This window comes from Volvox carteri (assembly GCF_000143455.1).
Source record: "Volvox carteri f. nagariensis unplaced genomic scaffold VOLCAscaffold_6, whole genome shotgun sequence".
In the NCBI taxonomy this organism is placed as follows: domain Eukaryota; kingdom Viridiplantae; phylum Chlorophyta; class Chlorophyceae; order Chlamydomonadales; family Volvocaceae; genus Volvox; species Volvox carteri.
The window spans coordinates 1,933,783-1,958,290 of record NW_003307549.1 but is presented as its reverse complement, the minus strand read 5'-3'; the positions used below and the strand labels follow the sequence as shown (position 1 = coordinate 1,958,290).

Here is a 24,508-nt window from a genome sequence, read left to right as displayed (position 1 = left end):
TGCTCAGTTGGAGTGCCGCGCGTGAAGGCGAAGAAACATGTCATGCGCTTGCCAATTTTTGCTCCCAGGAAGTGGCAACGGGATTCGCCTCGTGGAGGGTTCGGGGTCCACGGGCCGGCTGGAAATTTCATCAACCACCCCGTGGCTGTTGACCGATGGCGAAACGATTGCCTGGCGTCCTGTGTGCGCCGTTGGGGGTCTAATTGACAACGTTGCTGCCCAGGTGGGATTGTCCTTGTGTGCGCGTGTACCCAGATACATGTGCAGGATGGTGCCCACATGAGTCGAGTCCGCGCTGTTCGCGGTCTTGGGCGGTTCTACGAAGCACCGTCCTCGTTTCTTTATTGCTTCTCCTTACATCCTGTTAAGCGCGGGTCAGGTGATTTGGGCATTGTTCCAGACTATCAGACTTGCTGCCGGCGTTGCTTTGCGTGGAGAGCCCGAGATTGCTGCTGGCGGCAGCGCACCCCGCAAGAAAACTGCGCGTCGGTCTTCGGCGGTCGAACTCCAAAAGCCGTACCAAAGGAGCCGGATCGTTCGGAGCGCTTTCGGGGCCGCTGGCGACTTGTCAGGGGTTAGCAGGGCCATGCAATTTTGGCGAATGGCTCGGCTGCCATCATCATCATCTATTATCATCATCATCATCATTATCATCATCATCATCATCATCCATGCATAGCCCATCTTTACCCCCAGCGCCATTCGTGTCTGTAATGGAAGTTGCGCAACTCAAGAACCGTGAATTGGCTGACCAGGGCAAGAGGAGGTCAGCTGCTGCGAATAAGGTTGCTAACTCTGCCCTTCCACGACCCCGTGCATGCACTAGTGCGAAGCTGCAGCACACACCCATCCGGGGCTGTTGCCGCGGTTCGCTGTCCCGCTGCAGATTATGTGCCAGCTATTGGGTTACAAGTACGGCAGGCGGCACTACTCACCCGACGTTGTTTACCGACGTCCGAATGCCTCCCTGTCGTTCATGTACGTCATGGGTGCCGTACATACATTCACTTAATCAGGTTGGGAACGATGCCAAAGCTTGTCAAGAAGCTGTCAGTGATGTATCCCAATTATCATTTTTAGCTTTTAGATGGTTTGTTTCCCAGTATGGAAGATATTATTAGCGTCGAGGGAGGTGTCCTAAGAGATATTAAATGGCGGACAGCGCTATGAAACCTCTGCTTCCCAGGCTCTGCCTTCCTCCGCCTCCAATTTCATTTCTTATGTTACACATACATACCACTACATGGCTGCACCCGGGCTGCTTGTCCTGTTTTGCGCTTATTACGGCGATCCTGTACGACCATGTGTTAGCTGTTTGAATGAGCCTACGCGTTACATAGAACCCTGAGGTGCCGATCGTCAACACACACACACCAACTAGTTAACAACCCCCCCAAATAATATCCCAGCACCTTGCCCAGCGCCACTGAGGAGACCTCCGATCACGTCCCAGCCTAGTAGGTAGGTAGGACTGATCCTGTTGCTTTTGCATTGGCGACGACAGGATATAACGGATCACCGCCACATCCCCACAAACACACCATTACCCCACTTGTTGGCGTCTGGGAATTGCAGTCATGACCCCGTCGGCTATGTATACTGCACTCCAAACACTGGTGCGCGGCGGCTGAGTGATAACGACACCGCGTCAGGACTAGCAAGCGACGCTGGCGCTTCCGGGGATGAGCAGGTCGTCCATGAGAGGGGGACTTATCCGGTGGTCCTCCAAGAAGGAGGCGGCAAGGCCGAGGTTGACTTCGGCAGCAGTGGCCGTCGCCACCGCCATGCTCGGTCGCTTTTGGCCTCTCTGTACGGCACCATCAACATCCCGGCGACCGCGCCGTACCGTTGTCAGTTTCGGCTGGGTGACTGCCCTTACACTGGGCCTTTGGTCGGCATCGAGTGCTTCAGTAAGTCAAAGAAAAGAAAATGTGCGCGTAGCTATGATGTTCAAAACTTGAAAATTTCTTCTGATTTCAGAGATAAGATGTACAGTTCGTGGACGTACGACAGAGGGTACGGCACATACCCAGTCTTTTTGCGGCTTGTGGGGTGGGTGCGATGTGTCGTGACATTCTCTCCTGAGATCCTTTAAAGCCCGTCGTCTTCCCTGACACGGATGGAATGAATGTCCGTGTTATTGAATATGACCCCTGGATGGAAAATGGGTCATTGACGATGTGTGCCGCTTATCGTTATCCAACTTCCAGAATGAGGTCAGCATCTCCTTAGGGGCCTGATCCCCCGGGCCAGCTGCCAGTTTGTAAAGGAAGCGAGACCAGGGAGGGGCAGCTCCGACAGTAATCATGTATCGTGTTGTAGAGCTGGAGCAACACCCCCTCCTTTCACCCTCTTCATGCTGGCGGAAGGAACTCTCCCTTGTCATCCATCATTGCTCCATCCCCCTGTGCCTTTATCGCCCGTCCCTTCCCCTTCCCCTTCCCCTGCCATTACGCTGCAATCTGTGGGCGTATTTGTGGTCGTGATTACCTGACGGTATGTTGTCGCGATGGTCGCAGATAGAAGGATGCCACCTGCGCCGCCGCCGCCCCCATCACCTCCGAGTCCACCTCCAGGTCGATCCCTGATGCCGGGGTCTGAACGCTGCTGTCGTCCTTTGCTGCGAACCCGCAATGTGGAGCTGTTTCGGTTGTGGGCGGGGCGGGGCTCGGGAGCGTGAAACGCAAAGCAACAGCAGCAGCAGGCTACAGGCAAACTAGCATTTATGCAACCGTCGCACCTTGCGAGGAGGAAACGAAGATATCGGGACTGGGGCAGGGGTTGAGAAGGGCATGCAAAGGCCAGCTGTAGCCGCTATTGCGAGTGTCCCTTGGGGGGGTTGGGGGGTACTGTGTTATTCATGGCTACCTGGAGGTGCAAGCACCGCTGTTTTTATTCAAATTAATTATATTAATTTATATATGTATTATTTATACAATTTATTGTAATGCAATGATCATATGCCATATGAATTTATTCAATATATTATAACTCATGTGTGTGTTTATATTTACATGATTCAGTCATAGGATGCGGGTACCTAACTGCTGGCCATGGTCAATTGGCATGCTCTGGTTGCTGCCAGGCAACACGTCGTGGGGTCCCCGTACCTTGTTCCTTCACCTCGCACCTCGTCCAAGCCTGTCTGTCTGTCTGTCTGTCTGTTTGCCTAACTGCTTTTTTTCGGCTCTGCCTCGTAGCTCCCCCTCCTGGCTCCCTATCTATTCGGCTGTTTGGTCCCAACGGCTTTCCGCTGGAGCCCAACCTCTGCCCCTCTCCGGAAGTCTGCATGTACTACAACCGAGTGGAGTTGCAGGTGGGGGTTTGCAATTGGATTTACTTTTGGGATTCAAACCGAATAGGGTTCCCCCAGTTGTTGATAGTCCCTTACTTCCGCTGTGAATACCAAATACTGTCCTAAGTCCTTTGCCGTACATGCTACACACATACATATGTATGCCTCTCATACCCCCTACCCCTTATGCTGCCCTTTACTACACCTCTGGGGCCCCTCCCCATCTTATGCCCGCATGCTAACCCACAGGTGCGTGCTCCAGGCAGCGCATCCGGTGCTTTGGTGTGGGCACCTCTGTGTGCGCCGCTGGATTTGCACTTGACGGGCCCCGTGGGCGACATGGTCTGCTGGCAGGTGTGGTGAAGTGGTGGCGACGTATAGCCGCCTGGGCTGTTACCCCGCCGCCCCCTTGCGGCGCCCAGTGCATAGCAGTTGTTCCTATCAGAAGGACGCCCGGGTGCGTGTTAGGACTACTCGCCGTTCGGTTGATTTAGGAATGGCGAACTGTTTTGCTGAGGGCACCGAGCGCGTGAAAAAGGCCTTTTGTTATCTCTCGATTACGTTGCGGGACGAGCTTATCCTGTATTCCATCGGGACATCGAAGCATATGACGTATTCTTGTCTGTTCCTTCCTAACTTCTGCGTCCGCTGCTGGCTGGCTGCAGGTGTACAACTACTTGCCGGGAAAAGTTCGTCCTGAATTTGTTGTGACAAGCGACCCCAGCATAACAGGTTTTCCGCTTCCGAACCCGACTGTGGCACCGGGTACGGTAGTTCAGGACCGTGGGTGTGTGACTACTGCGCGCCGCATGTGGTTGAAACTCTGTGGCGCCAAGTGACGGAAGTTCCGTACTGGCAGCCGTACTTCCCGCTGTGCGTTTCCCACCTGTCACCGGCTTCGAAAAGTACTCGTTTTCTGATTTCCTGATGAGCGTATGGGACCTGCCATGCCTAGGGAGGGTGAAATGAGAAGACGTATGGTTTTGGAGTAGCAGGATAGATATCAGCATCATGTCACTGCATCAGTCACCTCAATGGGAATAACGCAATTTCTTGCGCGCCGTTCGCCAGGTGTATACGGCACATATATTAGCAGTGAGGCTCCTTTGCATGCGTTGACGCGCGGCTGCCCGCCTGACCGTGCGATTGGTGCTCTGACGATCCTTGAATCCTTCATCCTTTTTAAATGCCTTACTGCCGCATTTGTACAATACTGCTGTGGTATCGTTCAACCAGACCGCATCGTACCGTACCGTTGCCTGCAAACGTTGCCACCGCAAGGCAGTACGGTGCCACGCAAGAGCACCGTCACTGTGCATCGCGCACCGTTGGCTAACCCTCCGGCCGTTTGATGAACTCCGTCTCCCCAAACCCGGGTCATCTGCGTAATCCATCGCTTCGTTTTGAACATACAATGGAAACAGCGGCAGGTGGCACGATGCTGAGCTCTTACCACCCAATCTCCCCAATGCAAACGATGCAGGCCGTCCCAAATTACCCGCACTGCCGACGGGGCCAGACGTGATGAGCCTGGAACCGCCATTATCACCCTCTGCACCGCCGCCCCCCCAAGCCCCTCCCGTCTCCCGTCAGTTCGACCCTGCCGGAATCACCGCCTGGGCCACCGTCACAGGGGCCAATAACTATGACACTACGGCACGTCGAGTCCAAGATTTTGATCTGGAGGTACAGCACTTCGCTGTCGCTGCTTGAATAAGTTCATCTCGTCGCTTTCTGTTCGCGAAAATTTGACCGCGCGTCTATCTATCTTGCGCATGACTACTGATGTTTTTTTTGGTGTTCACCGTTTTCGCATCGTTACCTTTTTCATTTGGCTGTATCGTTCACTCTTGCCCGTGGAAATTCCAATCATAGCCTTTTCTTTCCGCGTCGTTTTAAAACCGTCCTTTCCGTCCTGACGGCTGTGCACTTACAGGTGTCTACCACCCCATGTGCGCGAGGTGCCTTGTTCGCCGTCGCCTGTTTCAAGCGTGCTGGGCACTAACCGTCTATAAATGTTTCGGAAGCGGGCGCGGAGTCTTAGGACGCGGCGAAAAATGCGATTGAGAGAGGTCCGTGCCTTCAAAAAACCATAACATTGCGTTAGCTCAGGTTTCCCGCCCTATTAGCAAAGGATTGACATCATCAACAGGATCGGCAGAACAGAACCCGGTGGTTTCCTGCGCCGTGGTGGCATTCCTTACTACACTACACTTGATAAGGTTATTACACCACACAGCACGACACCGTGAGGGGGGATCATACTTAATATGCTGATTGCGGGTAAAGCTTCGGAGACTTGTTATCACATGAAGCAAATGATGATGGAGGCCAGAGGACTACTGTCCATACATCAGTCCATACATCGCAGGGCCGGACAGCTGCAGGCAGCGAAAGGGAAGGCCCCGCAAAGGCCGCGGGCCGTTGGGCTGAGGGACGGCATGGGCCGCGCAGCTAGCGGAGCCCCAGGAACTTTCCGCATGCACGGGAGGTGGAAAACTAGGTCCTTGGTGGGTTGGCTGCAGCAGCGATGACTGAGGAGGAGGAGGGGTGAGGCTCCTCGAAAGCGAGCTGGTGCCGCCGCGGCGTCCGCCGTTCTCTGTCGTTCTTGGACCTGCGAAGTTCCTCTCCTACGACGCTCAGCCTCGCCGGTTGCTGCCTTCGACAGCCGTGCAGCTCAGACAAGAAGGTACTAATACTGGTATATGGGAAGGTACTAATACTGGTATACGCAGTCGGAGCTGAAAGAAGTTCCGAAGACTGTTGGCATTTGGCAGAGGGAGGGGGAAGCATGGAAGCGGGGAAATGGAAGGCCCTTGGCTGCTGGAGGCCTTGGATAGCGCTGTGATGTGTGCGATTCTAATCGTTACGTTCGCGCCTGCATTTCGTGTCAGAAAAATTGCTATGGTTGGTCCATGAAAAGGTTTCGGCTTGTTTGCTTTTATCCTAATAATCTAGATTAGCATAGGTGCTTGCGTTCAGGAGATTATTTCCATATGCGAGTTGCTGGTCGGCTAAGTTGGCAGTGGTAAGGAGTGCTATTTATTAGGGCTCCAATACAGCTACCTACCTGTTTGGTTCCGTTTGTTTACCGATGCCGTCCCGTTCCGTTGCGGTACGCGTTTTATTAGCCAAAAAACATCTTTTCGAAGGCATTATTACGAAAAATGTTGGACGGAATGAAAGGCTTAGATGTGCGTGACTAGGACTTGTGATGTATCCTTTGAAGGTGTGTGAGCAATCTTTCGGATCAGTTTGGTTTTTCTCTATGTCCGCGCCTGCATCCTTTCATCCCGGTGCACAAACCATACCTGATAGATTAGTACTTGTGTTTTAAGTAGAAGTTGATGGAATCATGTGGACCGCATCTATGCTGGCCTGAAAAAACATCCAGTTACAGGGCTCTTAGCTGCCTGGTCACCGGTCACTAGGATCGTTGCATTATATGCAAGCATGCTCCGCTATAATGGCGATAGGAAACATTGCAATACTTTTTTTGTCTCCGCATTGCAGTTAGCTGTGTGCCATGGTAGTGAAAATCCTGGCTTTGATTATGCCGTACGCTGTACGGAATGATGCAGGAACTAACCTGTCAATCCTACCCATTAATAGATAGAGTGGTTTTCGGGGTCGTCTAGGTCGCTTGCCAGTTTGCGATCTGCTGGTTCTTTTATTCAACACAAATGATTTGGACAGATGTTTGTAGAGATCGCTTCAGGAAGTTTCAAAGCTGCAGTTCTCGTGCATCTCCGCGTGCGACCGCTCAACTGTGCGAACGGGGGATTTTCTTGTGGGCCTTTTTCCTTACCACTTTTGTCTAATGCCGTACAGCAGTTACCGTACCGTGCATGGAAACGTGTACGGTCCGCGGATGGCGTTACTGCTTTTTGTTTAATTGAGCCTTGCTGCGGCTCCAACGACGTGCATCCTCTCGCGTTCACCCTTCCCTTGTCGAATCCCACCGAAGGGGGATATCACCGGCGAGGGTTCCTGCTGTAGCTCCTGCGCAACTGCTTATCAGCGCTGTTGAGGGTGTATATGTTGTTGGTTGATCTGGTGAGTCCTCGATACCACTGCTGCAGTGCATTTTGCTGTACATAGTTGTGTATATGACGCATTTTTGCGTTTGTAAAATGGTTTTAATAAGTTAATTAGCTCTATTTGTAAAAACCCACCTTTGGAAGAAGACTCGGCTTCTGATTTGTGCCGCGGGCGGCGCGGGGGCCCTTCTCAGGACTGTCTCCTTTCGAGAAAAGGACAGACAGAGAGGCATATTGACAGATGCATAATAATGTATCGAGTGTGCGGCATTTCGCCGGCTATTCTTTCCAGGGTCGACTGACTTTCAAAAACAGCAAACCTGAACGAGGCGCACATGTCCATAGGAGGTCCGTCACGCTTGATGGTTAGGCCACCTCTCAGCTGATCTTCCCCGCGTTCCTCAAAAATGGGCCTTATGGAGCTTCCTCCTGCCGCAGTACGTACTTTCGATAGGCTATCCATCGTAAATGAACCCAATCAAACATCCTGATGGAGTTCTAATTAGGACACGCGCATGAATGATGTAAAAATATAGATTCTGTCAGAAGACGCCGGCAGGGAACATGCAAACCGCGTCCCCAACACCCTCAAAGCACTGCATGCTGAGCCCCATCACCGTCATCATCGTCCTCTGTTTAGGCCCCGGCTCCTCAAACCCCCTCCCAGCTTGAGAGCTCATCATGTCCGATTCTGCAGTTTTGCGGTCTTCCTAAACTCTTCTCCTTCTAGCCGCCCTGTTCACTGCGTGCATGGGTACATGCATGACTTTTGCCCCTACCACTACAACCACTACAACCACGCTTCAGTCTGTACCCGCCTTTTCCTGAAACCCAACTGCCCCTGGATTCATGCCACTGGTACGGCACCCAGGCAGCAAGGCACGACCAGTGCCTGCTCCGTTCGACTTCCCTGAAGTACCGCATGGCGCAGCCACGCCGTCAGCACCCCCACCGCCTCCGCCAACCTCCCCCCAACGCCCACCATCTTGACGCCCGAACCCCCCAAAACCCTGGACCCAGCCCTGCCGCTACCGGCTCCCTCCTCCTTCCCCTCCTCCTCAGCCACCTCCTCCTTCAGTCCTGCCTCACCGTCCAATGCACCGTCCGATTCGCATCTCTTCGCCAGCACCGCTTCGAGCCACACCCGCTGCTGCTCCGTTAAGGTCGCAAACGGACCGGAAACCCGCCTCGCTGGTTCGAACATTTCAGAGCCAAGCAGCGAGGCCGAAGGGACGGTTGTAGCAGCAGCGGCGCCGACGCCGGCTCCCGCAGCCACCGGCAGCGTGTGAGGCTCCTTGATGCCTTCAGGGGTCGGGCCACCTGTACTCGCCGTACTTGTCGTACTCGTCGTACTCACTACCTCCGCCGCAGCCGTTCCATCAACAGGAATTGCAGCAGCAGAGGCAGAGGGGGCGCCATCTTGGCTGTGCGGATGGCCGTCCGCAGGCCCGTGGTCTTGTTGACGTGCCTTTCCTCCCCGTCGTACACCTCCACCTCCACCTCCACCTGCACCTCCTACCTCCGACTCCGACTCCGCCGGCACCGCCACCGGCAGGTCTCGATTTGCGACATCATCCCCAATAGCGATCCCTCCTCTGCCGCCGCCGCCAACACCATCACAATCATAGCTGCTATCTCCACCACCACTACTACCACTACCAACTCTACCACCACTACTACCACTACCAACCCTACTACTTTCACCACCCCTCACTCCCTCCCCAGCACCTGCACCAGCACCCCTATGCTCTCCTGCTGCTGCATCCAAACCATCGACTAGGCGACGGATGCCGGATGAACCTAAGCGGGCAGCCTCCCCGGCAGGAGGAATCTGCTCCGCTCCCCCTCCCCTTCCACCTCCCTCTTTCCCTGCGCCTCCCTCTTCCTCTTCCCCAATCCGTCCACTCAGGCAGCCGCCAGCAGCTGCTGCCGACATCGCTGCCGCAGGAGGCACCAGCACCGGTGACGGCTGCGGCGGCACTATATCCGCCAAGATCAGCCCCACCTGGGTCGCCGCAGCCTGCCGTACCGCCCACACGGGATCGCCGCAAAGCGTCACGGCGCACTGCGCGACGAGCGCCGTCGCTTCGGGACTGGCTCCGTCGCCACCGCCGCTGCCGCCACCCCCACCCTGCGCTACGGCACGCATGGCGACGTGCAGCTGTAACGCCAGGCTGAGGCGCGGACGCCAATCGCCGCAGCGAGCGGTGGCTTCAGCGGCAATAGGCGGCTTGCAGAGCGATGGCAGTAGCTGTGGTTCCAAAAAAGGGCCAGGAGGCCACGGCGCAGGAAACGGATCAGATCATCCTCGATCAGCCGCGTGAGGGGCGGGAATCAATCCTCCATATGGCGAAGGAGCAAAGAAACGTTAACGGCTTCTGACGTCCAAAATCAGAGTGAAGGAATGAGCATGGCAGGTTTCGTACAGACGACCTTCCGTACTCACACGAAACACAATCCAACCTGAGGGAGCAGCCCAAACCCCCCTCCCCCCCATCTCCCCCCCCCGCATAGCATAATCGGATTCATCCCCTCATCTTCTGGCACGCCATCATCCCCGACATCCCCCTTCACTAACCTGCAGTAGCTCCATTTGCAGCTCCGGGGGGCAAACCCCCAGCAGCCCTGCCAAGGCGGAGGACGCTGCCCCTGCCACCACGTACAGCTGGTTCCGGAGCACATCGAGAAATAGCCCCGAAACCACCTGCCGTGCCGCATCATGCAGACGCTGCCTCTGCGCCTTGTCCTCCGCCTCCTCCTCTCTTCCAACTTCCGGAGCAGCCGCTGCTGCGGCTGCTGCCAGCAGCCGTACAACACGCTCCGCTGACGCCACCAGGCTGCAGAGCGTGGGCCCGTCGTTTGATGCCAGCAGTCGCACCATAACGGGCTGCAGTTCGGACCAGCGGCAGCAGTCCGCCTGCGGTGGAGATAAAACACGAAGAGGGCCTCACATGTTTTGTGTTTTCTTGGGGGGGTGGAGAAGGTCTCCACCGAGTGAACTATGCCGGGAAACCATGGCGGCGCAAACACCGAACAACACTCAGCCAGATCAGCCAATAAACTGGATGCATTGCGAAAAAAAGACAAGCTGATCCCAATTCAACTGGTTGACGCCCAGACAAAACGCAGAGAAATAAAACAACTATAAAACATGTTGTGGCGTGAAGTTGAACAGGGGATGACACGCTGACAGGCGACAGCATTCAGTCAATCAGAACGCTTTGAACTACCAGTAGGTAACGGGAATTGTTGACAGCAAACAGAAGCCAGGGGTTGGCCCAAAATCCCCCCCTGTCTCTCTCCACCTACCCCTATACCTACCCCCTACCACCTCCACACGCATTTTCACATCTTACCTCAACTAGCTTAGCCACCACATCTCCGAAGCTCTCGGCGCACCTCCGCCGTACCTCCACTGCGCCCTGCCCCACCGCCGACGCCGAGGCGCAGTACGACTCCACCAGCGGCGCCAGCAGCTCCGCCGTCGGCGTCCCCCGCCGCAGCGTCGCGACGGCGGCACCGGCCTGCTGTCGGGCTGCTGTCACAACCCATTGGGACTTGGTCGCTAGCAAGGTGTCCAGGAAAAGGCGACGTAGCAACCGAATTTGCAACTCATCAGCACGTTGTCGCCGCTGCTGCTGCTGCTCCTGCTGTTTTGGTTTTTCGTTGCTGTTGTTTTGCGGCTCATCGGCGTCGCCATCGGTGCAGCTGCATAACCGTGATAGCTCCGAGACCACACGAGCACATGCCTGCCGTACGCTCCACACCTTGTCGCTGCAGAGCGGCTCGTACGTGTCGAACATCTGCTCTAACGCTCCAGGGTGTGCGGCGTAGCCGCCGTACAGCTGCGGCAGCGCGCTGGCCACGACCTTGCGCGGAGGATGATGGAGGAAGAAACAAAAAACGGCACTCGGACACTCAGAACACAGAAGCGCGCACCCATTTACAAAGCCGCTTGCAGTTGCTGTGCAACGATCCTCGGTTGGCATCACTTCGCTTGTTCCTCCTTTTGTCCTGGAAAATTGAAGCATTAAATGCTTAACACACAGCCTCAAAGGCTTTACGTTTCCGTTGCTGACTAAGACAAAAGCTAAGCGACGCAAGCCGTCGAGAGACGGTGGATGAGGGAGGTGCTTTAAACCCTCCCCCTTAGGAAAAGCACAAAGCAGGGCAGGTACGCTTGGGGAGAGGCTCCCGGCGCAATGCGCCAATGGCGTATCAGGACGTGAACACCACAGCACGACGTTCCGTACGACATTCGTTTCGTGTATATCGTACACCCGTGTCCGAACATACCTCCCGGACCCGCAGGTCAGCATGGGTGCACAGCCGCCCGGCGATGGCAGCCATGGCCAAGCCGCCGCGACCCGGATCCAGGTGCCGTACACCCACGACCGCCAACGAAAGCGCCATTAGTGCTGCGTCACCACTGGCCTTGCTGCCACCGCCGCCACCGCCAATGCCGCCTCCACCCCCTGAGGCAGACTGCTTATCAAGCGCGTTATTAACAGCTCGCAGCAGCCGCAGCAGCAGCCCGCTGCGTTTTGCCCCCGGCAGGTATCCACACACCGCGTCCAGCGAGGCCAGGAGCGCTTCCCGGACCTGCCGACAGCGCAAACCAGCCAGAACATGTACGATGCATGTACGGCATTATTACGGTACGGCATCACGGGACACGACTTAACACCTGGACGTGTAGCTCTAGCTCCACTCAGCGGGTTGTGGGGAAAAACCAACAACGAATTCAACAAATGAAAAACGCACACAGCAAATGCTTTAACAAAGTGTTTCACATAGTGCAAGAAATTAACCTCCTAAAAAAGTCGCCTAACCAACATAATGCGACCCAACAATACACAGCGCAGTTGTATCTCCAATGTGCACAATAAAACCAACTTTTTTTCTCCGCACGGGCCTCGCACCAACACTCAGCCCCCACAGCCACGTGGCTCGGACGAGACCAGGCATGCCAGCATGTGCTGATGGGGAACAGCGGGAGGGCGACTACTCGGGTGACCCGGATATCGCGAGCAAAGTGGAGTAAGGTGAAGGGCCGGGTGCCCCTAGTGCATGGCTCTCACAGCAGCTCACCATGGGCAGTGCTCCCGTACCCGCCCCTCCCTGGCGTGTGCTGCCTCCCGGGCCTCCCGGGTCGAGGGAGGGCCTCAGCTGCTGCTCCAGAGCGTCCGACACCGCCTCCTCCACGTCCTCCCGCGACACCGTTTGACCAGCCAGCTTAGCTGTCACGAGGTCGTAGTAGTAGTAGTCAGTATTCAGGGAGATGCAGGGCAAGGAGGGCAATGCGGTGTTCGTATGGCAAGGTATGGCAGATGCCGGGGGAAGTGCGGGATAGGAAAGGGAAGATGACACGACGCGGTCGTCTCTTTCCTTGTGTGCGCCTTGGCGCACTTAGCCAGCTGCTAGCTAAGATGTAAGGCGGGTTGCGCAGCCCGATTGCTCTACGCAGCCAACCCTTCATGTCTACGAAGAAAAGGTCTTCATCCTGACGAGAAGCGGCCGACGAGCTCTTCACCAGCTTTCGTGCACAGCGACCCGCGGGTCAGCAGGGCACAGCAGCACGCAAGGCACGCGGCGACCCATTGACAGAGCGACCCCCAGATCCAAACATTCAGACTTCTCACATCCCGCGTGTCCCAAAAGATTCGGCGACAAAAATGAGCCATTTGTCAATGTGCCAATGCCTGCGTGACGCTCAGCGACCCACGGGTCTACATATTGAGTGATCCACCCATATCAAGTTGACTCACCCAGCTGTTGCAGCTGTTGCAGAGTCTCCAGTCGTACACCCAGGGCTTCGTCATCAAGCAAAGGCTCCAATGCCTGCCGGCGCGGGGTCCGGGGTGAAGCGAGAGCAACGGCACAGCCAATGACCGTTGAGGACGGCCTGTACGACGTTGTACGATGCAACAATGCATCGCCGTGTGCGCGAGGGACGCGTGCACAACAAGATCGTCTGGGTTATAGGGCTGCGTGCATTGCTCGCTCCTTCAAGGTAAGGAGTTGCAATATAGCAGCAATAGCTACAATAGCTAAATGCCGGTGCCGACGTCCCGGAGCTAACGAGGCGAAGCCATGGAGTTCAAAGGAAAACGGAGCCCCCGGAGGCCCTCACCATTTTCTACAGGGACATCGACCGGCGGAGTTCCACCTTGCGATATGAGCTCTTTTTAACGCGTCTTGCATACACACGCTCACCCTATTTGCCGAACAATTTCCCGCTCCGAAACCCTCCCCGGCCCCACCTCCAGCAGTTTGCCGAGCTCCCTTTTGCTGGCCCGAGTGGCTGCGGACGCCAAACCCTAAGGTATTGATGGAGGGTTGGGACACGTGGGGAAATTCATTTATGGTTATATTTTTTAAGGACTGGCACGCTTGACCAACCAGGTTACCGAGTTTAGTAACCGAAGAGTACGGTGTCGGCCGGATTGAGGAGGGGCTTCTGGTTATCCCCCCCCCCCGGGCCCCGGGAGCGCCTAGGGCAACCAACCTGACTCACCTTGATGTAAGCAAGCCGTAAAGGGAGGTCATCACTGAGGCAGTTCTTGAGCACGACCTCCGCAGAAACCGAAGTTACGTCCACCTGCGCAGGATTTGGGCCAGAGGTATTTTAACAGGTGGCGTATGGACAAAGCTAGCGGCAGGGCGGCAGGTGCTTTGGCGGGTGCACCGTGAGAGCTCCATCCTCCCATGGAGCGCGTTCCATGCCGTCATCGTCTGTGTCCATCTTGTGCACGTGGCTCATGCAGGCGACTCTATAATGATGTGTATTCGTCACGTTAACGGGAATTGGCAAGGAGAACGCTGAGGCCGTGTACGGATGCAGCGGTTAGCCCATCCGTTCGCTCTCAACTCTCACATGACCTGAATATTTTATATGCTTTGGTATACTTTGATAAATCCAAGCCCTTAGGTTTCTGGACGACAGGATTTTAAACGCTTGGATTAATCTCTGCTTGAGCTTCCAGGTCATAAGCGTTTTGCACTTAAGGAAGGAAACTTAAAGGATAAAGAGTATAGCGTCCTTGTGGAATTGTTCTCCCGCTTTTGCTTTTCCTGGGTTGGACACCAGGCGACGCCAGGAGGGCCAGGTCAGGCTTATGTCCCATATTGGACGCATGTGATTGTGGGCCAAGTAAAGACAAATGTCTCACCAGGGCGGGGTTCCTCCGATGGCCCCGGGCCTCCCGAGGCAATCCCTTGCACCTGGTCCCCCTCCTGGAAGCCAGCAAGGATTAAATATGGCATCTATGGCGCCATCAGTCATAGGCTCAGGTGCAGGCTCGTCGCTACCCATTCAACCGCTGAACGTGGCGCCGGGGTTGCCAGGGGCTTCTAATGGCCCACCCCGGCCCCTAGCCCCTGGTTCAGTCCCAGCCACTCAGCCGCTGTCCATCTCACCGCTAAATATGCCTACATCAGGGCAGACTTCAGCCCCGCATCTCGGCATGTCAGCCGCCCAGGTGCTGAACATTAACTTGGGGAGCCTCCAAGGGCAGACTAACCCGGCGGCATTCCCCCAGGGTCTGCCGCCGCAGCAACCTGGCCTGCAGGCATCCCAGCAGGGCGCCGGCCTCAAGCGCCCCGCTGAAATGGCCGGCCCCCAAGATGGCGGCTCCGCTCCCAAGCGAATGCGCGCCGGCGAGGGTGAGGTTGAAGCTGGTAGTAGTGGGCCGGCCAGGCCCCCCGGCCCGACTGCCGGAGTTGGTCCCATGACCGCTGCTGCGGCGGCAGCTCCGGCCCCGCTGCTGCAACAGGCACAGCCTGGGGCCAACCTGGGCTTGGTGCATGGAGGCGCCCCGGCGTCAAACCCCACTGCGGACCTCGCAGCACTGCTCCTTAGCGCCAACCGTGCCAACCCCTATGCCGCCGCCGCGTATCAGCAGGCTGTACAGCAAGCCGCGGCCGCACAGGCAGCTGCCCAGGCTGCGGCGGCTGCACGGCGAAGGGCCGCCGCCGCAGCGGCCCCTATCGCCGACCCCGATGACGAGCGCCGGCTGCTGCCGCGGCGCGGCATCCGGATGGCCCTCCGTGCTGCTGGTATGGATCGTGACTACGTGGTCGATCCAGCTACTGAATCGGCGCTGTTGGAGTTCTACACGGAGTGGATCGGCAACGCGGTGGCTCTGGGCTGCGAGGTGGCCAAGCGACGCAAGTCGAATATCCTCAAGGCTCGCGACATCGCGCTGCACCTGGAGCGTTCCTGGAATCTGTATGTCCCTGGCTTCAACGGGGAAATGCTGAAGCCGTACCGCCGGCCGCACGCATCGGAATTGCACCGGCAACGGCAGTTGGCGGTGCGGCGAACGGCGGCAGAGCTGGACCACCAGCAGCAGTACCACCAGCATCATTCTCATCACATCGGAGCCAGCGGCACTGTGCCGCAGGCGGGCGCGGCAGTGGCGGCCGCGGCAGGGGTGTCGTTGGGCCCGGGAGGGGCCTCTGGCAGTGGCGGAAAAGGCGGCGTTGGCGGTGCCGGGGGGGACGCAGGCGGTGGAGCTGGGGGTGCGGGGAGTACGGGAGCCGCTGGGTGATGGGTGGACATTTAGCCCACCTTAGTGGGGCCCGGGGAATAGGGACGAGCACATATACGCCTCATGGTGAGGTGCAGTATATGCAGTTCGAGGCAGATTCGTGTCTTTCAGCTGACAGGTTGCATTATAGGTCTAGGTTGCGTTGCAGAGGTTCCAGGTCTTTGACACAGGACCCATCATGGGTCATTCTGTTGGTGCTGTACGGGGAATTGGTTTTACCTGGCAAAGGCAGCAGCTGGGTAATACGCCTCATCACATGGCTCAAGGTTCTGGCTGTGTAAGTGATTGGTGTTTTGTTTGTCCAACGCTCCCGGTTTGGCAAATGGGCTGGTTAGATTTGGATAGAATCGTTTACATGAGGTCTGGGCGATGCTCGACGCACATGCGTCCGTTGCCATGTGCGATAGTGTGCAACCTGTAAATCGCAGCTCATATGCGGTAAAATAGTTCGAACGTACTGACCTATTTCGACTGACCCAATCGAAACAGATTATGCATCACGGCCGTGTTACATCAGCTTGAAACGACCTGAGACCGCCGAAGCACCGCAAGACCAGCCTTGCAACGCAGGTCAGCGGTAACGACCTCGCCGTTTTGTCTACGGATGCAGTACCGCCGCCACGTTAATAGCACTGTACTGCAGCAAGACTTGCGGGTCACCTACAAACACGACGCAATAAGTATATACGGACGACAGACCCATAATATTAAGCGGCATATCGCAATTCGGTCACACCATATCGCGCGCACACCCCACAGCTCCACGCATAGCCATGCGCATGCGATCAGCTCAGGTCATGACGCAGCTGTCTGGCACGCTCCGTGAATCTGAAGGAGGTGTGAATTTTGCGAACGAGCACTTCATTTCGCATGCGTCGGGAGTAGACCTAAGGCCTTACGGAAAAGCCTTACGATCGCTGCACAAGAGATCATTTACTGCGGGCCCTTGAGGATGGATTTGATGAGCAGGCGGGCGACAGTGTACGGGTCAACGTTGGCAGCCGGGCGACGGTCCTCCAGGTAGCCGTAGCCCTTCAGCATGACCGGCAACGGGATGCGAATGGACGAGCCGCGGTCCGCAACACCGTGCTTGAAGGTGTTGATGTCGCACGTCTCGTGCTTGCCGGTCAGACGAGCCTCATTGCCCAGACCGTACTGGGTGATGTGCTCAATGTGGGTCTTGGAGAGCTTCTCCACGGCGTCCTCAATCACCTTCATGCCGCCAGGCTGGCGCATGGACTTGGTCGAGAAGTTGGTGTGCGCGCCAGTGCCGTTCCAGTCGCCGGTGCGGACAGGCTTGGGGTTGAAGGTGCAGACAATGCCGAAATCCTCGCCCAGACGGTGCAGCAGCCAGCGCGACAGCATCACCTCATCGCCCATCTCCAAGGGACCCACCGGGCCAATCTGGTACTCCCACTGGCCTGGCATCACCTCGGCGTTGATGCCAGAGATCTTAAGACCAGCCTTCATGCAAGCCTCCATGTGAGCCTCAGCCAGGGGCCGGCCGAACGCCGACTCCGCACCGACACCGCAGTAGAAGGGGCCCTGTGCGCGCGGATCGGGGTTTCAGGGCTTGTTGGAATCAGCACAAGTGACATCCGGCCAGGAGCTCACACAGCGTCCTCTTGTGCAACGCCGGTTGTGGGTAATCCAAAGCAATGCATTACCACGGCCCATCCAATCGGTAGGTGCCTGCACGTCAGCAGAGCTCCCAGCAAAGCACAAAAAGAGACGTCCTCACCTGGGGTGCAGGGTAACCGCCGCTGGGCCAGCCGTAGATCTGGCCGGTGGTCTTTTGAAGCATGGTGTACTCCTGCTCCAGACCGTACCAGCAGTCCTCGGCAAGGACCTTGTCGTCAATGATGTCGCGCAGCTTGGCACGAGTGTTGGTAGGGTGCGGGGTGCCATCAGGGGCGAACACCTCGCACATCACCAGCACGTGCGGCTCACCGCGGATGGGGTCCTTGATGACGCGGACGGGCCTGGACGAACAAAGGAGAATGCAGGCATGCATCAGTAGGCATCAATCTCTCAGGTTCTTGAACTTAATGAAGTGGTCCTGGTCAGAAGCCCCTAGTAGCACCAATTGTTGACCTTTTGACATGTTTATATGTTGGGGTCGTTAGTACGCTGGGGTAAGGTCAGGGATAGCAACCGTGGTCGAATGCTTAAATTGCGAACTCACCTAAATACTCACGTCCTAAAGCGGTTCCGAAAGATACGCAATGCACATGTGCAGATCATATGAAGCCGACGCGAGTCGGATGAGGATTTCCATACCATTCCACTACATAGCCTCATCACCAAAGGGTTGGGGATGGCATTTCAACTTTGGGGACCATCTTCTTACATGTTCCACCTGGACACCTGTAGCTATCACTCACCTGAGAATGCAGTCGGAGTTGTTGCCGGCGGCCTGGCCGGTCGAAGAGCCATCGAAGGACCAGTCGGGGTACTGGCCAGCTTCCAGGGGGAGGGCCTCATCAAAGACCTTGGTCTTCGAGCGCATCTCGTTAAAGATCATGCCCTGGAGTTTGGAGTCCAAAAGCAACCCAAAAACTTTCTTTAACAGTGCGTTGCCAGGCGTGGTACGCCGTCATCCCCCCTAATCATCGGCAAATACTCCCATTTCACGATTTGCGTGCTGCTCCACTGTACAGGCAGCGTGTTGCACAACACTTACAAAAAGGACGCACCTTCTCGGGCCGGCCTTCGTTGCCATCGGCCCAGATATACTCTGCCTTCATGCCATAGGCCCGGACACGCACGGTCAGCGTGCGGCCCTGCAAAAGAAGAAGCAAGCAACCCAATGAGTCGCATATTTGACAGATTTAACGGCCCAGTCCAGGAACAAGCACAGAAAACTAGGCAAAAGGATAAGTTCATTTATCAAATTGAGCTGCGTGGCTTCCGCGAGATTAGGCACAACGACACCCCGCAGCGAGCCCAGTGAATCCACAAAGCCGAAAAAAAAGCTGATCGTCGAGGGCTATTTGTTGCTCTTTGTAATATATGCTTTAGGACCTGTTCCACAAAAGCAAGTGACCGCCGCCACCACGAACGCGTTACTCACAGCGCGAACGCCGGCATTGCGCCGAACCTGGATAGTGAAAGTGTATAAGGGCAAGCCACACGTCATGGGATGCAAACGCGCTGAAATTCATGAGCTCAACATTCAGCAAAGTGGAGTGCATTCAAGGCTAACCTGCGTGTTGGCAGACACGCCACGGAGAGCAAAAGCCATTTTTAGTTTCTGCACCAAAAGAAATATTAATGATGCTCGAGAGATTTTCAACAGTCTCAAACTCGTACGGCATACAATGTCAAGCCTGCGTTCCTGCCTTACTTACAACTCAGCCTACCCATCAAATCATTATTGCTTGTGTACTGGCATGAAACTTCTGGTTCCCTACAGGCCATCACGACAGTTGATAAGAAGGCGAACAGCTGTACTGCTACGATAAATGCATCCATTTTCCAACTTATGCGCATGAGGTTTAGAATGAACGGTTGGAATCAAGGCAACGTACTTGGTCCACGCTTACTTACGCCATACGTTATGGCTGACTTTCATACGAACACAACGACCCGCTAATGTGCCATAAAGAACAGAGAAAGATATTCCTTCCGGCTGCCTGAGCTGTGAGCACAGTTGAACCAAATGGAGACATGGCAAAGACAGATTAGTGCTATACCTCGCCAAACCCTCTCCCTATTGCAACGCTTAATATTTAAGAAGGAATCTAAATAATTGAAGAGGACGGCGAACATGGAGCACCGCAGCTGTTTCTCACTTCAGCGGGGTAAGTGCCTAGCAGTCAGTAGGTCGATAACCGCCAACTGTAAAGAGGAGCACTGTCGAAACGAAGATAATCTAAGATGGAAAATCTAATTGGTTGCTCATAATGGGCGTACCGGAGTACGCCACTTTAGAGGTAAGGCTAGTCCTAAAAAATTACAATGAATACCAGTGCCGCAAGATAACGCTCTACTTCGGCCCGTATTAGTAACCCTCCTTAGCCTTTCGCCGCTTATGCAGGCATATCCCCCGTGCCTGTGGCCACAATCGGTGGCCGGTCCCCTGAGTCATCATGATGGGCACCAGCTGCTGACCCAGATGCAGCCAGGAAAATTTCGCAGTAATCGCCACCCTCGTGTTGTACGTGAGGTTAACTAGCTTTGCAAAATGAATAGCGTCCAGGATGGCACCAGTTCGAAGCCAGCTCTGGCCGCACATGCTGGGTCCTTGTCCCTTCCAACATAAGAGTTCAAGAATCCGGGACCGATATTCATTGCGTGCGATTATATGGTACAGGAATAAATTTAAATAGCTCCTTCTACGACGAGGAAATCCGAAGGACAGCCATCAGCTAGTGACAGCCAAGGCGATTCAGTAAGCTCTTGGTAAAATTGCCCAGGAAACGCGAAGCATACCTGTGCATGCAGACTTACAAGGTCTGGCAGGGGATTCCAGCAAAATCCTCTAGTTGTGGTTGCCAGGTCACGAACCGTACTAGACTGTAATTGGACAACGCGAAGCCATACTCATCATAACTCAAAGGATAGGATTACCCTAACTCCATGTAATCGAGTTCGGATGCTACCTGCAAAATCCACTTTCTCCACGCTGCCGTACAGCATCACGCCCCTATTCAGCGCAGGGGTACAAAAGGCGGCAAGTGCCTTTACGTCATATCATTAACTTGGTCAAAATCTGTAATCATGGCTACCATGCGCATGTCCACGAAGGTTAGCTATCCTAAACCAATTAAATGTACTGCCCTAGGGCTTTGCTTCAGAAGCGTATGCGAAAAGTTGACATCGGTTCCTTTTGATGCAGGCTCAGGGCCGCGTCGGGATTGTCCGCAACGTGAGTACCGACTTGCGATTTGCACTTTTACTTGTCCTCACGTGTTTCAAGGGACCGGCGGCGGATCAGCGTTAAAAACTCTGCTTTACTTCAATTATGCTATTCATCATTTGTCGATCTGTAACATGAAGGGCCCTGATCATGCGTGCGCATTCTCGAAATCGCTGACACAGCGCCGTGCAATGGACGGTGCAGACGCGGACCCTGACAGTGCGCGTACGTGCGTATGGTATGAAGGCCGAATATATCTGGGCCGATGGAAATGAGGGCCGGCCCGAGAAGGTAGGCTTCCGCCAACTAACATCTCCAAAGCCGTTGAATTGCTTCTGTATGCTTCGAGCAGGATAGTCTGCCCGTCCTTTAGATGCCCAATGTTTGTTGTATTGAAGGTTCCATTTTCCTGACTTTCGGGTTGTGCAAGCCTCCCGTCGGTCTGGGCGTAATGCCGGGCAGAGGCGTGCTCCTGATCAGGTAGCATCACGTCAAATTCGCAAGTGCGAAGGCGTCATTAGTTGTGTCGCTGTCAGCGTGGGAATCACTTCCAATCCACGATTTGCCTAGCATCTCCCCGAAGGGAGAATGAGGCCTGTTGCGGAATACCTCGCTATGCAATCCCGGGGGGCTTAAATCGGTAAATTTCTATGATGTTTCTATGTGTTCGTTTTGCCTAACCCAGGGCATGATCTTTAACGAGATGCGCTCGAAGACGAAGGTCTTTGATGAGGCTCTACCCCTGGAAGCTGGCCAGTACCCCGACTGGTCCTTCGATGGCTCTTCGACCGGCCAGGCCGCCGGCAACAACTCCGACTGCATCCTCAGGTGCAAGGGGTGAAAACAACATGGCCCGGCCCTAGCTTGGCTTACCTTGGGCCACTCGCTGTTGAGGTATTCGAATATCATTACCTCAACGGCACGAGTGGAGATGTGACGGCTGTAGCACGGTATCAGTCATCTGATGGTCATAATTGTATCTGTAAGGAGCCCGCTACGCCGCCTCAGTGCCCAAAGCCAACCTTCCTGCGTATATAGCTTTGCGACCTAAAGCGGCAGCCTTCTGCTTCTCTGTCAACCTCTTGACTTGATGTATTTTGTTTTTATTCCCTGGGCTTGTGCAGGCCCGTCCGCGTCATCAAGGACCCCATCCGCGGTGAGCCGCACGTGCTGGTGATGTGCGAGGTGTTCGCCCCTGATGGCACCCCGCACCCTACCAACACTCGTGCCAAGCTGCGCGACATCATTGACGACAAGGTCCTTGCCGAGGACTGCTGGTACGGTCTGGAGCAGGAGTACACCATGCTTCAAAAGACCACCGGCCAGATCTACGGCTGGCCCAGCGGCGGTTACCCTGCACCCCAGGTGAGGACGTCTCTTTTTGTGCTTTGCTGGGAGCTCTGCTGACGTGCAGGCACCTACCGATTGGATGGGCCGTGGTAATGCATTGCTTTGGATTACCCACAACCGGCGTTGCACAAGAGGACGCTGTGTGAGCTCCTGGCCGGATGTCACTTGTGCTGATTCCAACAAGCCCTGAAACCCCGATCCGCGCGCACAGGGCCCCTTCTACTGCGGTGTCGGTGCGGAGTCGGCGTTCGGCCGGCCCCTGGCTGAGGCTCACATGGAGGCTTGCATGAAGGCTGGTCTTAAGATCTCTGGCATCAACGCCGAGGTGATGCCAGGCCAGTGGGAGTACCAGATTGGCCCGGTGGGTCCCTTGGAGATGGGCGATGAGGTGATGCTGTCGCGCTGGCTGCTGCACCGTCTGGGCGAGGATTTCGGCATTGTCTGCACCTTCAACCCCAAGCCTGTCCGCACCGGCGACTGGAACGGCACTGGCGCGCACACCAACTTCTCGACCAAGTCCATGCGCCAGCCTGGCGGCATGAAGGTGATTGAGGACGCCGTGGAGAAGCTCTCCAAGACCCACATTGAGCACATCACCCAGTACGGTCTGGGCAATGAGGCTCGTCTGACCGGCAAGCACGAGACGTGCGACATCAACACCTTCAAGCACGGTGTTGCGGACCGCGGCTCGTCCATTCGCATCCCGTTGCCGGTCATGCTGAAGGGCTACGGCTACCTGGAGGACCGTCGCCCGGCTGCCAACGTTGACCCGTACACTGTCGCCCGCCTGCTCATCAAATCCATCCTCAAGGGCCCGCAGTAAATGATCCCTCGTACTGAGCCACTTCGGTCATTCCGACGCACCCATAGGCAACTTACGGTTACCTAGTCTCGGACGTTCTTGTGAATGGGTTGGCCTCATTTGCAGGATGGCATGATGGGACAGGTGTAAGATGTTCTAGAGGCTCTGGAGTGGGCTTGGGGCTGGAGATACCCCGGTGCATGTTTGTAGCTGTGGGTTGGCTGGTACGATGTGACAAGAACCGTCCGGAACTATTAAGAAGTTCATTGGATCAATGGACAATATATTTATTGCGGAAATGTCTTTTTGCGCGTTGACAAGTGGCTAGCTGCTACTGATCCTACTATTATCTGCCATACTTACGCAGTTTAATTTTCGGCATCAGTGCACACGTTCTCCTGTAATGGTTAGGAAACATGTGCTATTGAGGAGACGTGCGTGTGACTGATATCCTGACACGCCTAGGTATCGGAGTGTACGTTGAGTTCCAGTTCACGGGTTCATGCGGCTAGCGGGCATGCCTTGGCGACGGCTGCAATTGCACCGAGTTGCCGAGGGGTGCATGTGCATAGCGGGTTGTCGCATACGGAGATAATGCTCTTTGTGTTTGGGGCTTTTTTTCCTGTGTGTAGCTCTCTTCTACAGCAGCTAAGCGAGCTTAATTCGTGAGGTACAGAGAGTTTCATCTACTGTATAGATTACTTTATTTCCTTCCGGGTATTGAACGATTGCATGCCGTACCTGGGCATGTAGTCTTCGACGTACGTGTGCTAAGCTTCTGCGGTTCTCATGAAGTGGAGATGCCGCATTTGTATCATGATTGCACAAATATAACGATCTTGGTGTGTCAGGCCCGGGCAAGCTGCTGTGCAATCACCTGATACTGTCTCGATTGATACTGTCCTAAAACGATTGTTATCATTACTGCGTGACATCGTACGACGCAGCGTAACTTTTCTTCAAGCACAACTGTCATTGACATACTGTCTTAACGACAGGCACAAATCATCAAGTGTTTAAAACGGCAGGCCGTTCCGCGCTGACCTGGTGCTGGCATGGCTCCTCATCCAGCGAATGGCAATCAAAGTGGGTAGGAAACCCAACTTGATTTAAACACTTGTTTGGTATAGTACGGCAAAAGTCAACGACCCCCGAACTTGGCTGTACAGCATGGGTGGTGATTTTCTTCAGGGACACTTGAAACTTTGTATACACATGCCGGAATACAGTCAACAATATTTATTAAAGCAATTGATTACAGAAGTCTTAACAGTGATAGGACACTCATTTAGTTGGCAGTTGTAAAATGTTATAAAATGCCACGTAAGGTTTCAGGCGAATCCGGCGCCTGGGGACGGTGTGCGTAGGCTTGCTTAGGCACACCATGGCAACAATGCGAAGGATCCGCGATGGCTGGCTAGTAACCATGGCGTTGTGTAAGCGCCTGGAACTTTCCGTGGCCTTTCAGTTGAAAGCAGTATCAGTGTTTAAGCATAATGAGCATTTGTACGCTCTTTCGAAGGTGCGATTTGGCGACGAATTATACATTATGTGCGGGGTGTGTCTTACTCTGCCTGTACAGTCCGCTGTGGCTATACGGCTAGTGAC

At 55.2% G+C, this 24,508-nt stretch overlaps 5 protein-coding genes across 5 annotated transcripts; 3 read left to right on the top strand and 2 right to left on the bottom strand.

Annotated features, from left to right (window-relative positions):
* Positions 1 to 37: 37 nt before the first annotated feature.
* Positions 38 to 5,310, top strand: VOLCADRAFT_87797 (uncharacterized protein; the record flags this gene model as incomplete). Its single annotated transcript, XM_002947510.1, has 9 exons — positions 38 to 223; positions 268 to 574; positions 697 to 766; positions 1,576 to 1,910; positions 3,201 to 3,316; positions 3,545 to 3,649; positions 3,961 to 4,130; positions 4,889 to 4,981; positions 5,232 to 5,310. 9 exons carry the CDS (start codon positions 38 to 40, stop codon positions 5,308 to 5,310), a joined length of 1,461 nt encoding a protein of 486 aa, XP_002947556.1.
* On the bottom strand, positions 5,280 to 14,098 carry VOLCADRAFT_103495 (uncharacterized protein; the record flags this gene model as incomplete). The annotated part of the gene is made up of 12 exons (XM_002947372.1): positions 5,280 to 6,055; positions 7,471 to 7,538; positions 8,425 to 8,695; positions 9,341 to 9,586; positions 9,914 to 10,252; positions 10,692 to 11,180; positions 11,632 to 11,937; positions 12,427 to 12,575; positions 13,104 to 13,240; positions 13,552 to 13,655; positions 13,853 to 13,936; positions 14,024 to 14,098. The coding sequence occupies 12 exons, from the start codon at positions 14,096 to 14,098 to the stop codon at positions 5,795 to 5,797; spliced, it is 2,529 nt and encodes an 842-aa protein (XP_002947418.1). The 3' UTR covers positions 5,280 to 5,794.
* Positions 14,099 to 15,395: 1,297 nt separating this feature from the next.
* VOLCADRAFT_47527 (uncharacterized protein) lies at positions 15,396 to 15,662 on the top strand (the record flags this gene model as incomplete). The annotated part of the gene is made up of 1 exon (XM_002947509.1): positions 15,396 to 15,662. A coding segment is annotated over one exon (267 nt), but the record flags the coding sequence as incomplete, so codon positions are not given.
* A 561-nt stretch (positions 15,663 to 16,223) lies between these two features.
* VOLCADRAFT_73314 (uncharacterized protein) lies at positions 16,224 to 19,155 on the bottom strand. Its single transcript, XM_002947371.1, has 6 exons — positions 19,093 to 19,155; positions 18,961 to 18,987; positions 18,584 to 18,670; positions 18,272 to 18,414; positions 17,629 to 17,869; positions 16,224 to 17,432 (listed from the first exon to the last, which is right to left on the bottom strand). The coding sequence occupies exons 1-6, from the start codon at positions 19,129 to 19,131 to the stop codon at positions 16,821 to 16,823; spliced, it is 1,149 nt and encodes a 382-aa protein (XP_002947417.1). The 5' UTR covers positions 19,132 to 19,155; the 3' UTR covers positions 16,224 to 16,820.
* A 1,440-nt stretch (positions 19,156 to 20,595) lies between these two features.
* VOLCADRAFT_103492 (uncharacterized protein) lies at positions 20,596 to 24,213 on the top strand. Its single transcript, XM_002947508.1, has 6 exons — positions 20,596 to 20,636; positions 20,728 to 20,757; positions 20,953 to 21,039; positions 21,434 to 21,576; positions 21,873 to 22,113; positions 22,310 to 24,213. The coding sequence occupies exons 1-6, from the start codon at positions 20,610 to 20,612 to the stop codon at positions 22,919 to 22,921; spliced, it is 1,140 nt and encodes a 379-aa protein (XP_002947554.1). The 5' UTR covers positions 20,596 to 20,609; the 3' UTR covers positions 22,922 to 24,213.
* Positions 24,214 to 24,508: the final 295 nt, after the last annotated feature.

Bases quoted from the DNA above. Each gene is read 5' to 3' on its own strand.
- VOLCADRAFT_73314 (XM_002947371.1), bottom strand. From the start codon at position 19,131: ATGGCTTTTGCTCTCCGTGGCGTGTCTGCCAACACGCAG. The intron at 18,671-18,960 runs GTGAGTAACGCG...CTTCTTTTGCAG, and splicing joins GCAATGCCGGCGTTCGCGCT to GGCCGCACGCTGACCGTGCG. The intron at 17,870-18,271 runs GTGAGTGATAGC...TTGTTCGTCCAG, and splicing joins AACTCCGACTGCATTCTCAG to GCCCGTCCGCGTCATCAAGG.
- VOLCADRAFT_103492 (XM_002947508.1), top strand. From the start codon at position 20,610: ATGGCTACCATGCGCATGTCCACGAAG. The intron at 21,040-21,433 runs GTAGGCTTCCGC...TGCCTAACCCAG, and splicing joins ATGAGGGCCGGCCCGAGAAG to GGCATGATCTTTAACGAGAT. The intron at 21,577-21,872 runs GTGCAAGGGGTG...GGGCTTGTGCAG, and splicing joins AACTCCGACTGCATCCTCAG to GCCCGTCCGCGTCATCAAGG.